The sequence below is a fragment of the Halichoeres trimaculatus genome, unplaced genomic scaffold (assembly GCF_033239565.1).
Source record: "Halichoeres trimaculatus isolate MK-OKI-2021-1 unplaced genomic scaffold, fHalTri1.1 fHalTri1_scaffold_21, whole genome shotgun sequence".
NCBI classification, from domain to species: Eukaryota; Metazoa; Chordata; class Actinopteri; order Labriformes; family Labridae; genus Halichoeres; species Halichoeres trimaculatus.
In genome coordinates, this window is record NW_027437199.1 from 22,682,886 (window position 1) to 22,700,520 (window position 17,635).

Genomic DNA, 17,635 nt, shown 5'->3' on the forward strand with positions numbered 1-17,635 from the left:
CCTGCTGATGGATTTGTTGAATCAGTGGTTGAAAGGAGACAAGCGCCAGTGGGAAAGTTATTTAAAAAAGCCCAAAACAGCTCTGACCGGCAAAACACCAGAGTCCTTAGTCATAGGGCAAATCCCTGTGGTCGAAAAACACCTACAGCAGGAACAAGCTTCTAGCTAACACCATCCTAGCATAGCTCTTGTGTGATAATCTCTTGGAGTTTTTTTTTTTTTTAAATATGATTTTGTTTTAATTTCAGTTTCAGGATTAAAAGTACAGGTGTGCCAGCATCATTTAACCCAACGCTCTGTTTACATCGTTGGTGTAGTTGTTTGTGCCATTGCTTGTGTGGATATGACCGTGAGAACACAACCTCGACCACTGGACTTCACTGAAATGCATACTTGAGGCCTCTAGCACCTTTTGATCCTAACAGTTTACAAATGTACAGAGTTGTTTAAAAAAAATCGTGCAAGACTCACGGATAAAAGACTCTGTTTCCAATACTTAAGGCAAAAACAATTCTCATATATACCAATATACATATATTTCAGATTATTACATCTATCAAAACGTTGTGTGTTTGTCTAGCCTGGTCTGGTAAACATAGGTTGTGACTGACCCTAATGTACATACTAGAGCTAAAAGTGCAGAATGACTGAGTCAGAGTCAATGCCCTCTAGCGAATACAAAAAGAAACGTCCATTATTTGAGTTTCTTTTTTTTTGCCTTTTTTATTGACTGCCTGTTATTCTATGTGTCTTTTATTGGAGTGTAGGTCTAGAAATACCAAACTGGAGATCAGCAAAAAGAAAAGAAAAAAAAAGGGAGTGCCCAGTAAAAAAGTGCAAAATATGCCAGTGCGTCTTTCCAAGCTCCTATAGCTGAGACACCTTCCTGGGCAGGGGTCTGGGTCTGGGGACTCGAGGGTCAGAGGTCCCGTCCAGCTTCATGCTGCCTGTGCGGAGCTGGTGAGGCTTGGGTGGCAGCGCGGGTGGGTCCACCTGTGGGGGGATGGAGAGGCTGTGGGGCAGCGGCACAGGCCTGCGTGGGTTGTTCCTCTCATACACGCTGTAAGGAGGCGGCGTCTTGTTCTCCCTGCGGATGGGTTCGTCCGAGCTGCTGGAGACTGAGTTTGGTAAGGTGGTCGGAGGAGGGAGCGTGTGGGGAGGGTGGTCGCCTGCAGGCAGCTCTGTACCAGAAGCTTCCGACACGCTGCAGCGACTCAGGGAGGAGATGCCGCTGCTGTAGCTGCCGGACAGGACGGGGGAGTTGGAGACCAGGCTGGCAGACTGGCACTCTGTGGGCGAGGGGGTGAAAGGTGGCACTGTGGTCTGCAGGGAGAGAGGAGAGGACGTTTAGAGGCTGGATTTTTAATCCAGTGGTCTCATTTTAAGGGAAAAGTTACAAATACATGTTGTTATGAGACCACTTTGATGTTTGTTTGCAGCTTGCTTTTGGTTACATCTTACATCTTAACTCTGAGCTTGCAGAGAAAGTCTGCAGGACGTGTTCTGCAGAGTGAACCATCACATCACTGACTCACATGTAGACAGATGCAGAGCCCAGTTCAACCATACTTTGACCCTTCAACCCTTAGGGGTTTCGAAAAGACTTTAAATCTGACTTTTAACTGTAATATTTTCTAAACCTGGATTTCCTGCCTGAGCTGTGTCCTCATTCTGAGATGTAACAATCTGCTGTGTCCGCAAGCTAAGGCTCCAAAAATGTCTTAACAAATCACAAGCTACACAAAAACTTTCTTGGGTCAACAAAAGTGACATCACACAATCTGATGCCAGTTTGCTTCTTGCATCGTGTCTAAAAAGAAAAAATCCATCCTCTGTTAGCCTGAAAATGAAAATAATTTAATGGCCATCAAAATAGTTACTATTTGATTATTTAGTGATAAGCTATGAATAAAAGGCTAACTAAAAAAAGACCCACTAAGACTAAAAAAGGGCTTACTCACTTCTGAAGACATACCCAGAGAAGTTATAATTCATTTACTTTAAAGAAAAAAGTATCAACACCACTGGTCACAGATAAATGAGTGAATTTAGAAAAATAAATTCATGCAACAAATACTTTCATGAAACTTCAATTTCAAAACGCTTTTCTTCAATGACATTTGCTTGATTGTAAAAGATTTCCTGTGGCACTTGAACTCTACTAAGTGGTAATGAGGATTGAAAGGTTCAAACCCTGCTTATGTGTTAAATGCTGCAGTTCCTCAAGTGTCCATTAGAGGCTGTCTGCAGGGACAGCAGAGACCACACACACCCTTTCAGAAAGCAGATCTTTACAGCAGAGATGAAGATGTTTGGTTCAAAACATGATTTCTGTCTGAAGAGATCATTTCTCTATCAGCACACACTGAACACACAGAGGATTTTCTTATAACCAGTTATTTTAAACCTCTTAAGATCCAGCATCCACATATGTCTTTCTTACTTTTGTTTTCTTAAATGCTGCGGTGACTCCTGAATTTCCCCTCGGGGATAAATAAAGTATTTTCTATTCTATTCTATTCTATTCTATTCTATTCTATTCTATTCTATTCTATTCTATTCTATTCTATGTGGACATTTCTGCCTCTCAGACCAACAATGCTTTATTTTTTAAACTTTGACCTGTTAGCCACATTCATCACTTCACTTCACTACTTCATCTTTTGGTAGTATCATATCATTAAACCCTCTTTAGTGAGAAAAACAACATATCTAAGTCCAATAACAGTAACTATGAACAACTAATAGATAACTCACAATATAAATAGTCAAACTTCACGTACAATGGCCAAGTTTAGTTATCATACGTATTAGGTCTTACTTATCCCAAACATGCACATCAGACAAAAGCTCTGGTCTTGAAAGGTTAAAAATATTAAGATGTCAAGTTTTGCATAATTTTAGGAACAGCTGATTTGACAGACAGTAGGGAACACTGTAGCTGTTAGCGAGGAGGCTAAAGACCTGCCTCAACAAGGCTCCAAACTCTGCTTCAGAAACAAACGAGTGATGTCACAGATACGGTGTCCATGTTTTATACAGTCTACAGTCAAAGCGTAACCAGCAGCTCTTCACAGGACACGCTATAGTTTATTATTAACATGTTTCTTCATCCAGAACAAAACCGGTCACACATGAGCAGGGGTCTGCAACCTTTACTTTCATGGTAGTCATTTTGCCTCAGCTGACCTGAATTAAAGTCATTACAGAGCCACAAAGACGACTTTTTCTTTACAATAAAGACTAAGCAGTGTGAACAATTCTATATATAGTTAATATTCAGCGATTATTTATTTAAGCAAAAAGTATTTTGAAATTATGAAACTGTACATGTGATGTCTTGTTTTTTTTTTTTTAATTTTTAATTAATCTGCCCCCCCAAAAAAGTTGAAAAAATTAAAAATGGCAAAAAAAGAAATTTAAAACAAGTTTTTTTTCACAAAATTTGAAAATTTGCAAAAAATTGTTTTATAAAGTTTGTAATTTTTTTTTTGGTTTCAATTGTCAAAAATTGGCAAAATCTAAAAAACAAGTGAAATTTATTCACTTGCAAAACTCAATTTAAAAAAAAAAATACTTGGATTTGATTACATATACTGATAACAGCACTTTACTCATCATTTTTAGTTGTTTGCTACTGCCTTACCATGTATCAAGCATACACTAAGCTGACACATTGGCAGTTTAATGAATCCACACAGAATTAAAATCCGTATTTTTTTCCAGATTTGTCATTTTGCAGATGTAGTTATCTTCCCAGGGCTGTAAAACTTGAGGTTAGCCACAGGTGCATGGAAAGTTGGTGGGCTCTTGATGTTGTAGGAGGTGAAGTAGAGCGGTGGCAGGCTTTATTGACAGATGGGATGAAGATTTAGTTCAACAAAATGTTAAAGCATGATTTTATTTAGTGCTTATGTCTTTAATCGTCAGTTTCCTTTTCGAGAAAAAAATAAAGTTCTTTGCTTCAATAATATTTTTTAAAGCTACAAAGAGCCACTGCAAAGGAGTCAAAGAGACTCTGGCTGCAGACCCTGTCACTTGACGTATGGTCTCTATCTTTTGCTTTAAATGTCTGTCGCAGTTATTTTTCATGATAAAACAACATTAAACACTTCTATACTCTGCAGTCTCCTTTGTGTGTGTGTGTGTGTGAGAGCCATACAGAGCTAATAGAAACAGAGTCAGTGAACAGATTAAGCCAAACAGACCAGGTGCACCGAGACGAAAAAACACAATATGCTGCACTTCCCTGCTCAAAAATCTGATCACTCAACAAAAATGTTTTTCTAAGCAATTACACCACGCTGCCATTAAACCTGTGAGGTTTTAATTGGATGAAGTGGAGTATACAATCGATCAGAAAGGTTGTATCGTTCATGCTAGAGGAGGCACGCACAAAGCGAGGTAGCCATTTGACATGCACGGCTGGACGAACCTTTTCACACTGAGGCCGAGTGAGATGAAAATGAGTTTGTTTAACAAGCAGCTTAAACTCCTGACCCACTTTTTCCACATGAAATCTGTTTCCTAGCTCTGCAGACGGGGGATGTCAGCCCTGTCAGACTGGTGTCATGTGTTTTTGTGCAGGTTGCTTGTTGTCCTGGGGTTCATGGTCTGCTAATAAGCCCCTGGCTGCACCGACTGATGTGTGTGTTCCATGTGTGTGTGTGTTCATGCGGCAGATAATGGGGCCTCCTGTTGGTCCAGGGAGGACCTGTGTCTGACTGCGCTGTGATGGGCAGCTTGGTACATCGCTCCAGGCCTCTTCTTTTCCCACAGTCACACACACAAACACACACCTCCCCACACGCACACGTCTGATTGACAGAGCATGCTGAGCACCGGGCTGTCACTCACACCTCCCAAAGTCGCTCCTGCTCTCTCCTTCCTTTTCTAGCCTCACACACCACACAAACACGCACAAACAACCACATTTCTTGCTTGTTGTCACACCTAAGAAGGCGTCGCACCCACAACAGAGAGCAGGGAGCTTAGCACTGTAAGTTTGTGACAAGCCGACAAAAACGATAACAGTTCAGAGGAGACGGCAACGGCTCAGCAGAGTTTTGGAAACAACTTTTTAACCTCATTAAGGGCTCGCTCGGAGCTGGGTTAACCTTTCCTGGACCTCTGCGGCTCCTGCAGACTGCTGTTAACCACTGAGAGGCTCATTATGAATAAATGAGAGCTCTGAGACAAAACAAGAGTAATGAGTTTAACTGTTAACAAACTGAGAAACACTTAAGGCTGGGAAAGAAAAGTGTTTGAGAAGAGAGAAGCTAAAAATGCTGGGGAAATAATCACAGCCTCAGTATTTCATTATAATTAATCAAGCAGCGGTTATTTTCCTCTGACGTCAAGCTCGACTTCATGGCTCTTCATTTGTGACCAGCTCTCGAGCTCAAAACATAACATTACGGATCTTAATTGAGCCATGTTTTTGTTGTGACGTCAAACATAAATCATGTTAGAATCATTTCTTTGCAGTGGGTGAAATGTTTCTCATGTTAGAAGTTTTAGGGTGTTTTCACACCTGATAATGCGCACCCTGGTGCAGCTTGGAATGTTAAATTGATACTTTGTTGCCATTTTGGAGTTAGTGCGGTTCCTTTCACATCTGCTTTTTGTCACTTGGGACCAAACGCTGCAGTATTTTGGGAGCGTCATGTTTCCATGACGACAACGGCTAGAGCGCGTGTAGCGTACTTTCAGTTGGAAGCTGGAAGCGCTGAGAGAACCGTTTGCTTGAACCAGAGATGATGGAGAGTCAAATAGGCCTACGCCGAGTTACTACTAATTCATTTCTATATTGTTTGTGTGTATAACCATCTGCAAACCATAGTGTTTGAAAATGAAGCGCTGCTGCGGCTTCAAAAAAAGCATACTGATGCACTGGAGATGAAACTCGCCGAGTTCGCCTGACAGTTGCATCGCACGAGGGTGCGGCTGCTTTCACACCACAGCTGGCGGCACCAGAGTGCGGCTAGAGCCGAACCGAGATCACCTCCTCTGGCTGCACCAGTTTGGTGCGCACCAGAGTCCGATTTTGGTTTCACACCAACCCAAACGGGACCAAATATAGGTCGATCTAAATTTGGGTCGACCTAACACTGTCGGTGTGAAAACACCCCAAGATGATGCCTTCCTGTGCTATGGCCTTTCTTAACCTGTCCACTCCTGGTCACTGTTTTCTCATGCAACTCTCCGCTTGGATGGTAAGATTGTAAGATGGCTTGGTCCAAGGTTATAGTAAAGTCTGTATCGAAGGGTTAATAGTCGACAACATCATAAAGATGCACACGCTTTTTGACCACAGAAGCAGCGTTTAGCTCCATTCATTCAGACCAGTTAGCGTTTTTTGAACACTTAATTCAACCTGTTAGCAGAATCAAAATGTACAGTTATTCTGTGTTCAGTTGTTAGGAACAGTACTATACAACAGAGGCAACATCTATCTAAAGCAACCAGTGTGCCAGTGAAAAACACCTGAAGTTCTGATTATCAAAACTATCTGCAACTTATTTCAGGATTGTTTTTTATTCTATGTACGACCAGAGAGAATTCTAATCATGTCTCAAAATAAAACAATAAAAATAAACAAAAAGCAACAAAAAACAAGATTTGATAACATGATGCAGCTCTTAGTTTAAAAAATGCTAATATCGAATGCATGAATTCCTAGTTTACATAACGTCATTATTGTGCATATCAGTAGTTAGACCATCCTGTGGGTCATCAAAGAGGATGTTTCTAAATGTAAATGTGGTTCAATGTCCCATAAGATTCCTTTTAATATGTAAAGTGAAATTACATCTTTAAGCTTTTTTAGTTTTTAATTTCTCCCTTAAAGTGATATTCCTGGTATGAAACAAGTTGGGTCCTATCACAAGGTTCAGGGCAGAAATTCCCCCTACAGCAGTGTTTTTGTGCAGCAGAAGCCCAGAGCACTCGCACCAAACACCCCCTACCTGCTCCTCTGCTGGTTTCCTCTGCACTCAGGCGGAGCCATATTTTACTTGACCAAAAACACAAATAAACAGACTCCCACCAAAAAAATCTGATATCAGTCTGCATTCACGCTTTATTTAGAGAATTTTCAGCGCGTTACTTTCACACAAAAACACCGCTAAATAAGGCTAAGAGGTGCTGGCTGCTTGGTGTATGAGTCCGTGCGCGCGGCGTGCCAGATATAAACAAACGCAGGTAGTCTGCCGGGACGAAGAGAAAGGCTGAGAACTAGAGCCTTATTTAGCAGTGTTTTTGTGTGAAAGTAACGCGCTGAAAATTCTCTAAATAAAGCGTGAATGCAGACCCATATCAGATTTTTTTGGTGGGAGTCCGTTTATTTGTGTTTTTGGTCAAGTAAAATATGGCCCCGTCTGAGTGCAGAGGAAACCTGCAGAGGAGCAGGGAGGGGGTGTTTGGTGCGAGCACTCTGGTCTTCTGCTGCACAAAAACACTGCTGTAGGGGTAATTTCTGCCCTAAACCTTGTGATAGGACCCAACTTGTTCCATCCCGGAGGATCACTTTAACTTTATAAAAATCAATTTTTGCACAACTCCTGGTGTATTTGTGTGTGTAGGGAATTATTGAGCTACTACAGCTACTTCAGTGTCATTTTAGCTCTTATCAGTAGAACAGCTGGGGAGAGACAGATGAAATGTGGGGAGTTAAAGTGGAACCAGGATGATTGTCTGATACTCTTTAAGGACATTAACCCTGGAATCCAGAGGAACTAGATTATACAACCACCTGAGCTCGATGGTGAATCATTTGAATTCTGAAATGTAAATGAACCGACAGAATGGGAACCTAAAAAAAGAACATTTCCTCTTGCTTCTCTTTGACCGGAGGCCCAGCTGACATCCTCCCTGATCCTGAATTTGAGGAGACCAGTTTGTGTTAAGCAGGTGTACATTTAGCGACAATGGTTGCCCTCCAGCTAGTCTCGTTTTAGGACAGCAGTGTCATAAAAAACTACAAAATCAGCAGCAGTGAGGCTGTAAGCAGCTTCAGTGAACGGTAATGCCGGAGCTCCAAGGCTTCAGGGCTGACACAGAGGAGGATAAAGACCCTGGAGCTGGCCGGTAAGACGTTAGCAGCACAGGATGAAAGCCCTAAGGCTGTCACTGAGCAAGGTCAGGCTGTCTCAGGGAGAGAAAAGAGAAAGTTAAAAAAAAAAAAGCCACAATTTGAGGAAGAGGGTGACAGAAAGAGGACCAACCTTCTGCGGGGATCTGGACGCCGAGACAGGAGACTGTGACCTCATGTTTTTAGCCGAGGAGCCTGCTGACAACCAGATGAGAAAAACAGAGAGGGGAGGTGGAGAGGGGGCAAATTCAAATTAGAGACGCGTTTTCCTCCATTCACCACAATGACACAAAATGAGTCATGCAAACATACACACAGAGCTGAGAGTGGCTTAAAGCATCAATGAGTCAACTAAGCCCTGATGTTGCGCAGGTCCTTTAGGCCGCCTTGAGCTGTTTCTACATCCAACAGCTGCTGCAGCTTTATGCAACCAGGGCAGGAGAAAGTGAGGCGAAGAAAAACACACTCCATCTGCTTACTGTGCTGCCAGGCACCACAATATATCACAAAGCAGTGGGGAATAAGCCAAGACTGTTGCATCTGTAAATAAGTGAATAAGTACAGTTTGGGGTGATGGAGAAGGAAACTGTTGTTGAAATGTAATGACATGCTCTTTGCAAATTTAAATATTCAGCCCTCACAAATTCCACAGAGGGTTTCAAACTTGTTCACAGCTGAACTTAAGCTTCCCTTTGCAGGAAAATTCATCCACTAAGTGAAAAGCGAGCTGCTGCTGTTATGTCTGGGTGAAATTAGGCGCAGGAGGCGAGTGTAAGAGAGGTAAAAGGTCACAGGAGGAGAAGTTGGAGAAGGCACCAGGTGTCAAGAGCAGGAGAGGAAAATTAGTAGCAGTCTTCATCTTGAAATTCACTCCGAGCATCCGTTTTACCTGAGTACGGTGGCCTAGGAGGGACGGGAGGGCATAGCAATTTGCCGACAGAGTCAGAGAAGGATGGAGCGCGCTCTTTGACACTGTCAAGGCTCCAGCTACTGGGTGTGGGTCGCACTTACAGCACACAGAAACATGACAAGTCACTTCACAGGAAATGGGATTACAACACAACACAACATGGAGAACACACAGAGGGACGGTGCACATTTCTTTACAAAGTCATACGAACTGATGGAATTATTTCACTTTAAAGAAGGGGTATTCTGCTTTTTCACAATTTCAACAAGGATATAAAGAATCAATGCTGGATGTTCAGACTGAGCGTGTGCAGATTTTTAAACCACTTTTTATTCATGCGTCATAGAAATTCCTGAATCTATCTGTATCAAAACTCGCAGTTCTAGAAAAAAAAAAGAAAAGAAAAAAAGATCTTTCACAAGATCTTCTGAAATGATGAAGTCATAGCATCAGGATCTCCCTACTGGCCTCAAACAACAAAGTCCACCCCCAACAAGCCTTAAGAGGGCTGGCCAATCAAAGGGAAGGGGTTAGTGGAGTGTGGAGCCTTAAAGAGACAGCAGCTAAAACAAATTCGAATATGATATGGGTTTACTTAAAAAAATAATAATAATAATCTTTTTTTTCCCTTTACCTGTGGATCATGTAAAGATACTACGGGGACTCCAGAAGGACAAAATAAAGACAAAAAAAAGCACAATACCCCCTCTTTAAAAATATTCCTTCTCATCTTTATAGAGCAGTCAGAGCTGAGGTGGAATGTTTGATGTCTTGTTGTTTTGTATATATCATTGCAAGTCTCAAACTTATTTTTTTTTTTTTTTGCCACTTTAAGATGAGTTTTTCTTTACTCCTGCTTTTCCTTTCTTCACTGACAGTTTGCTTCTTTGTAAAAGAGTTTCTTAATTGCTCTGAGCAAATGTAACATTAGTCGACATTACGGGTCGAGACTTCAGATACAAGTGAAAGATGATTTTTAAGGTCAAACAAGAGGACTCATTTGTGGGCAGCTGAGGAAAGTTTGTACTAATTATCAGCGTCTAACTTCAGGTCAGTTAATTTGCATTAAATCAATGTTTAGATCAGAGTTTCCTGGGAAAGAACATCATGTTGTTGGGTTTCATTTTCTGTTATTTAATTAGCTGTTATGTTATATTTTATGTATGTTTACAGGAACACAATCTGCAGCTATGCAGACACTTCCTTTAGATTAAACATTATCAGACGCTGAGCTGACAGAACGGAGCAGCAGATCTGTTCACACTAAAGTCTTCTGTTTTATATTTAACAACACTATGAATAGTATCAAAGGTTTGGCTCCGGGTGTGACAGGCTGCACTTTTACACCGACACATGCTTTGTGTTAATTCTGTCACCATATTGAAGAAGTTCCTCTCTGTCTCACTGCATTAATTACCACACACACACAGAGGTGTATGTGTGTGTTTGTTTGCAAGTCATGAGGAAGCTCAGGCGTCCGCTGTCTTCACGCTTTTATTTTGAAGTGTTGTTTTTTTACACAATCGTGTCTCATTATTTCACACAGTGCTGTTTTTTTCTGGAGGGGAGATGAAAGTAGGATATAAATTCACTGTTTTAATTTCACACTCAGGGGTTTTCTTTATGCTTAATTCACAGTTATTCCTCCAAGAAATCAGGAGAAACGTGCACCGTCCCACAAAACATGCAGATAAAATGACAACCAGGTGGTTTAAATAAAGTCATTTCACCAGATTTTAAAGACAAGTGAGGAATAAAAAGGTAAATTTTGGACACTGTGTCTGAGAATGGGAGGAAAAGGAGCCCAGAGTGTGTGTGTAAGTGTGTGTGTTTCCTGAGGAGCTCCCTGAAGCAGCTGTGTAAAGACAGATGCCTCCAGTCACTCAGTGGTCAAACTGTCATGTCTGGACGGATGAGCTGAACACTCAGAGTCGGTGAAAATGTAGGTGAGAAAAAAAAAAAAAAAACATGTGTGTGTGTTACTTTTGCAGGGCATGGTGCTGCCTTGCTCTGAGAAAAAGTGTAAACGTTCCTTTTAATAAGAAAGTAGGAGCCTTAGAATTGTCTGCATTCATGAGATTTGCATACATGGAGGCTTTCATCCAGCAGAATCAGCTAAACTCAGTGTTTTACCTTTGTCTGGCGCTGAGAGGTTGGGGTCGCTCCTCGGCAAAGTGGTGTCGCCTATCTGATGAGGAGGAGCTCTCTGCACACAGAGGAGGAAAGAGCGGTCAGATTCATGAGCGGGATGAAACTGTAAATTCGAGATAAGAAAAGTAAATGCCAGCCAAAGAGGAGTAATTGAATATGGGGTGGTTAAAGTAAATATCAAGGTGTGATATCCAAAAGGGATCCGATGGAAAGGCGGAGGCAGCTCCAGACACAGACAGAGAGGAGGAGTGTAGAATGTGTAATGACCTTTATGCGGAGCAGCGGGGGGAGATTTGTAGATGTGAAAGAACGTCACGTCACCTGATGGCTACATTTATAAAAAAACACCTTTGTCTCACAGCTTCCTCTCTAATGACAGTCACATCTCGTTTCCCTCCTCCAGTTTGGAGATAAAGAACACGAGATGACGATTCAACGTTTTTTGTTTGCCAAAACTTCACCATAAGGCATTGATAGCACTAATAAAATGGCAGAGTGTAGGATACGTCCTTTTGTATTGGACCCTGAGTCAGACCCGGACGGTTCTGCAGCTCAGGAGGAAGAAAATCCACCTGGACACAGATCATCTCAGGACGCTTCAGTGTGGTGAGTCAAAGCGGTACTGTAACAGGTATAGTTTATACGTGGAAATATAGGCAGACTTCAGCAATAAACTATTTCTATAACAGGGCTCCATCCTGCTCCTTCACTTTTCTCTGTCTGTTTTATCCATCATGCTGAAAGTGTAGTCTAATGCCGCGGCCACACCAAACGCGAACACGCGAATTTACTCGCGCGAATGGCCTGTCACGCGCCGCGTGAACGCCCGAGTCTCGCCGCTGGACTTTTTTGACAAGCTGAGGCGCGAACACGCGAATGCGCGGTACTGCACATGCGGAGTAGAGAGCTCGTTCATTTAAAGACCGTAAGTCCAAAAGAGCAGCTGAAAAACAATGAGCTGTGGTTTCCAAAGCATGACAGGAGAGTGTGTGAAAGCTTTGGAGATCACAATCAATGCCTGCTGCCTCTCCCTGGTAATCCACCAGCCCTGCCTGGCTGTTCCTTGCGATCTCATCCCCGATCCCCCGAACCTCCGACCCCTGTACCCCCGACCCATGTTCCCGGAGGTCTCCCTGGGGATAATGAAGGGGTGGAGGAAAGAGAGGAGCACAGAGAACTTCCATCTTTTCCCTGGCTCTGCCCCTGCCCCGCTCTTTCCTCCTCTCTATCAGGCTCAAAACTCAGCTGAGGAAAACGCAGTCGGACTCAGTGATAGCCCGTGCAGGCAAATCCAGCTGGGAACGAATGTTTTCAGAACTTACATTCAAAACCTGTCTCCTCAGAGACTTTCAACCAAGCCTGCTCCTGTTTTTCCAGTCTCTGTAGAGTACACACGTCGTATCGTATAACTCTGGATGATGACACACCGCACAGATTGTTTTCTCCTCCATCCTCCGGCGGAGTTGGAGCCGGAGCAGGCGGCAGTTGCCCCCCAACGTTGTCATAACAATGACGTCGTGGGGGAATATTTTGAACTCGAGCGAATTCGCGTCTATCGCCCAAACGCGTGAACGCTCCAAACTCGCCGCGCCAAACGCGCGAATCGCGCCGCCCGGGGCGAATCGGCGGCTAAACGCGTCTTTGCATTGACTTTGTATGTAATCGCGCCGCAAATTCGCATTTGGTGTGGCCACACCATAAAGATCGCCTCTACCGTCAGTTCCTCACTATGTTATTACCACAGCATTATCGTGGTCCAGGTTCACAGTGCATGTCAGAACAAGCATGCAAATATCACAGCCTCACAAGTATTAAGATGTCTGCTAAAACTACAGTGTTTTAACTGCTAATTCACCATGTAAAGCCGAGCTGCTCAGCAGAGCAGAGTCCCTGCATCCAGCACTCAGTCAGTCGGCTCTTGGTGGGTGTATCCCTCGGTGGCGGTTATGTGACTAACTGACATCACAGAGGAGGAGCTGCTTTATCAGGTTACTCCAATAAAAAGAAAGAATCCTCGTGTCATCACGACGTATGAAATCTCGCGGCCATCTCGCAATGGCCTATTTTCAGAGGCATCAAATCTCGAGCTAGGATATCAGAAAAAATACAATTTCTCATTTTTTGAAAATTCAGGGGGTGTAAGGTCTTGTTTTCAAATTTATTACATTATATGTACGTATTAAATCAGGGCTCAGCATGATATGTCCCCTTTAAACAGACCTATATTTAAAATCTGTTTAAGTTCTGCTCTCAGTCTGTTCTATAGTTTAACATCATGAACAGTGATACAGAAACTTTTTAGTGTTGTATGCGCATTTCTAACCTTTAGGTTTGCATTTTCACTTAAGTTATAACCGCCCTCTTTGTCATGAAACATTTTCTGAATTTTTTTTGGCAGCAAATTCTTCTTCACTTTGTAGAGTGGTTGAGCTGTTTTCTGCTCCATCAAGTCAGAAAATTTTAGAGTTTGGATTTTAAAAAAAAGTCATTTGTGTGTGCCTGAAGATCAGCATTATGAATAATTCTGATTGCTCTTTTTTTGCAGAATGAAAAGTGGTTGAAGGGAAGTTTCACAAGTGTTACCCCATGCCTCTGAACAGTAACCTAAATAAGAAAGAATTAGTGAATTATTCAGAATGTGGAGTGATTTCTGGTCTACAACATGCTTTACTTTGGCTGGGACTGAAATGCTACGAGACAGTTTGGATTCGATGTGTTTTGTGAGGTTTCCAGCAGATTTTGTCGTCTCTTATCACTTCCAGAAAAAAATATTTTCATGGACTGTTTCAATGTCTACACCATCTATTTGTACCTGTATTCGATTGTGTTTTTATCATTTCAAGATATATTTTTTTTTGTTTTTTGTTTTAATCAGATTTAGGGATAATTTGTTTTTGTCAAACCATATTTTTGTTTTATTTAATTCTGAAGTGATGTGAGTGACAAGTTGTTGCTAAGCTACACCAGATCAAAACATACTAGTGTCATCAGCAAATAATGTATACTTATACTATACTAAACTGGAGACTTGACACATATCATTAATATATAAGAGGAATAACTGAGGTCCCAGTACTGATCCCTGTGGGACACCACATACAATATCCAGACATTCTGATGAAAATATTCCCATCTTCACGTATTATTGTCTGCCTCTCAAATAACTTTTAATCCAATTCAAAACCATCCCCCTGGTTCTGTACTGACACTGACTGTTAGAGGCTTTGGAAACATATGCAGCATTGTTTTGGAGTTAAAGGAGCTTTGTCTCTGAGGATGGAGAGTGTGATGGTGTGACGTGTTTCCCTTCAGATGTAGAGGGAACAGAAATATTCCCATCATGTTTTAACAACAGGTTTCTGATTTAAAGGCTGAGCTTGCCTTACTTCATGAAGCTTTTGCTTTCACAGCTCTCAACTAAAAGCCCTAATAGCATGTTCCCTCAGCCAGGTCACAGGTCAACATGTCACATGAGGAGCCCCCATACACTCATTAATATCAGTTTTTACAGTAATGCTCCATTTGGGCCAAAATTGCAGCATTTTGCCACTTTTTTCTCCAAAACAGACGCCCACATGGCATTAATACACCGTCTGTAATGGCTGCAACTCACGGTGTTCTGCGCACAGGGTCAGTTCTTTGTTTGATATGATTAAAAAAAACTTTATTCATAGAAAATGTTGTGCATCCTGAGTCCAGTGCATTATTTTTACTGTTCAAAGCAAAATCAAACACTGAAGATTTTGATGATTCTTTTACCGAATTATATATATAAAAAAAAGTAAACACTGGATCAATCTGCTCCCAGAAACAAAATGCTAACATCACCTCTTGATAAAAAGAGCTGCAGAATAATCCAGATCACTTCCAGATTTTCAACTCTAGTGTTGATCATGTTACCAGCAGTAATTATTATTATCATAAAATAAAATTCACGTTTTGGCAATCCATTCATTCAGATGAGTTAGGGTTCTTTAAACTCTAAATTTAAACTGTGAGCAGCATGAAAATGTCTGGTTGTTCCGTGGTCATTTGTCGGAAATGATGCAAAACCATGGAGTCATCTTCTATCGAGTTCTGTTACAGAGCTACTGGTGTTCTGGAGTGAAGGGTAACTGTGCTAACTGGAGACCTTAAGCCGAACATGGCACTAGTTAACAGGGTCACATTTCACACTGAAACACCAGTGACATCTGCGGCTGCTATTAAATGTGTCTTCTTCATCCAACCTCAGTGTACCAGGTTTGACCACAAATAAAAAAAAAAAACTGCTGATTTTCTAAATCCATTTTCTACATTGTGTATTTTATGAAAAAGTTGGTTTTGGGCTGAGGTTATGACCAAATATGGAGAGTGAAAAATAACGCAAAGACATTCAGATGTGTCTGCAGCCCATCTCTGCTTTGCTGCATGATGACTGTGTTTGTCAACTCACACCAGCAGCTGGTTCAGTCAGACAAGCCTCATGACTGACAGACAGCTTGGTTTGTTTTATTTTGAAAATCACTGGGTGATTTTAGGTAGTTTCTCTTCCTGTCTTGCTCGATCTGCCCTATGCTGGCTTTATGTGTCATGGCTCCTGCATCCAGCAAAAATAGAATGGCTGCATGTTACTTGTCATCTGCTGGACCAGACGCGGAGCCGAATGCAACGGAGCGGACCCAGTGTCCGTTGACAGATTAACTTGAATGGAAACTTATCTGATCCATTGCAGTGACGGAGTGAAGACGAGTTTATTTCAGCTGTAAGTGAACAAAAATTATGATTAACAGGAACAGATTTTATGCTCAAACTACGATGTATGATCAAACTTCTAACCGGAAGTACTCTTAAAATACAAAACCATTAATACTCTGTTTTAATTGAAGCAGTTTTCTGTCTGGACATAGTTTTTAGTAGTGTCTTTGGTTTCTGAAGTTTTCTGGTTTGTTGGCTCATGTCTTTATATTTCACAGTGTGTTAAGTGTTTACAGATAATGCAGTCATCACAAGCATCTATTGACCAATGTGCTAAACTCCACCCCGAGGTACATGCTGGATTTCTCCACTAAAAACATCTGTCCACTGAATGCCTGTCCACTTGTTGATGTTTTCCAGGTAACACTTTATTTTGATAGTCCGTCTGTTGACACTCAACAACTATCAGAAGATATTAAATATTTTTTTTCAACAAACCAGTAGCATGCATTTAACCTACTATTAGGAGACAAGAAGGTACATTTCAAGGTTTTACAGCTTTTAAAATAATTGTCTCCCAACTCTCTTATTTTTTTGAACAGGCTATTATTTGACGTATGACTATCTGTGGATTGTCATCTAACATTAACATTTCAACATTTCAACATTTCAAGAGACTAATTTTTTTACCCACCACTGTACAACTGTTTTCTGAAAAAGATCCCATGAGAGAAACCAGAGGCAGATGCTACTTGTCTGTTGACTCGCCTTGTGATATATAAACTGACACTCAGTTTATATGCAACTACTTATCTGCTGATGGCTTCTTGAGTGTCAACAGCCGGACTATCAAAATAAAGTGTTACCAAAAAAATGTTTTTTGGTGGTTAACAACCTCATGTACATTGTACTTTGCAGCACTTCTGTTGCCAAAATGCACACGTAGCCGTAACTGTTGACAAACAGCAAATTAGTCCATATAAATAATCACACACGCATAAACAGGATCCTAGCAAGCACTAATGGAGAGATGTCAGAGGAGTCATGGCTGCCTGCAAATAAATAAGTCAGAGCATCAGTGCTCATGTCTGATTCACTTCTAAGACACTGGGATCACACATTTAAAGAGGACATATCATGCTTGTTTCTCCTTTTCACTATGCCAGACTAGGATGCCTGTAAAGCATTTCTGCCCTCAGTTCAAGTCATTTAGTTCCTTCATTGCCCCACAATAGCGTTCTCAATATCCTAATTTTAGGCCATTCTGGAGATCTCGTTGAAACGCTCCGTTTCCAGAATGACTTCCAGTAACCTCGCAACGTCACAGCCCTTTGTGCTCTGATTGGTCAGTTCTATCAGAGGGGTGGAGAGGGTAGAGCCAGGGGGCGGTGTTTGCAGCATGGCAGTATTTACAAAATCGCCACACTGAATGGAGCAGACCGAGCGAGTTTGCTGTTTGCCAAAACTTCACCGTAAGGCATTGATAGCACTAATAAAATGGCAGAGTGTAGGATACATCCTTTCGTATTGGACCCCAAGTCAGACCCGGAGGGTTCTGCAGCTCAGGAGGAAGAAAATCCACCTGGACACAGATCATCTCAGGACGCTTCAGTGTGGTGAGTCAAACCAGTACTGTAACATGTATAGTTTATACGTGGAAATACAGGCAGACTTCACCAATAAACTATTTCTATAACAGGGCTCCATCCTGCTCCTTCACTTTTCTCTGTCTGTTTTATCCATCATGCTGAAAGTATAGTCTAAAGATCGCCTCTACCGTCAGTTCCTCACTATGTTCTTACCGC

General features: G+C 41.7%; 1 protein-coding gene across 11 annotated transcripts in view; it reads right to left on the reverse strand.

Moving 5' to 3' along the window:
* Positions 1-209: 209 nt before the first annotated feature.
* Positions 210-17,635, reverse strand: part of dock4b (dedicator of cytokinesis 4b) — a 200,803-nt gene continuing 183,377 nt past the window's right edge. For 5 of the 11 annotated variants that reach the window (XM_074697796.1, XM_074697793.1, XM_074697794.1 and 2 more), the window contains 4 exons: positions 11,136-11,208; positions 8,982-9,098; positions 8,226-8,290; positions 210-1,323 (listed from right to left, as the gene is read on the reverse strand). In XM_074697796.1, coding sequence (XP_074553897.1) covers positions 868-1,323; positions 8,226-8,290; positions 8,982-9,098; positions 11,136-11,208 — 711 coding nt within the window. In that variant the 3' untranslated portion in view covers positions 210-867. The remainder of the gene's footprint in view (positions 1,324-8,225; positions 8,291-8,981; positions 9,099-11,135; positions 11,209-17,635) is intronic. The other 6 variants (XM_074697800.1, XM_074697795.1, XM_074697792.1 and 3 more) reach the window with 3 other exon arrangements.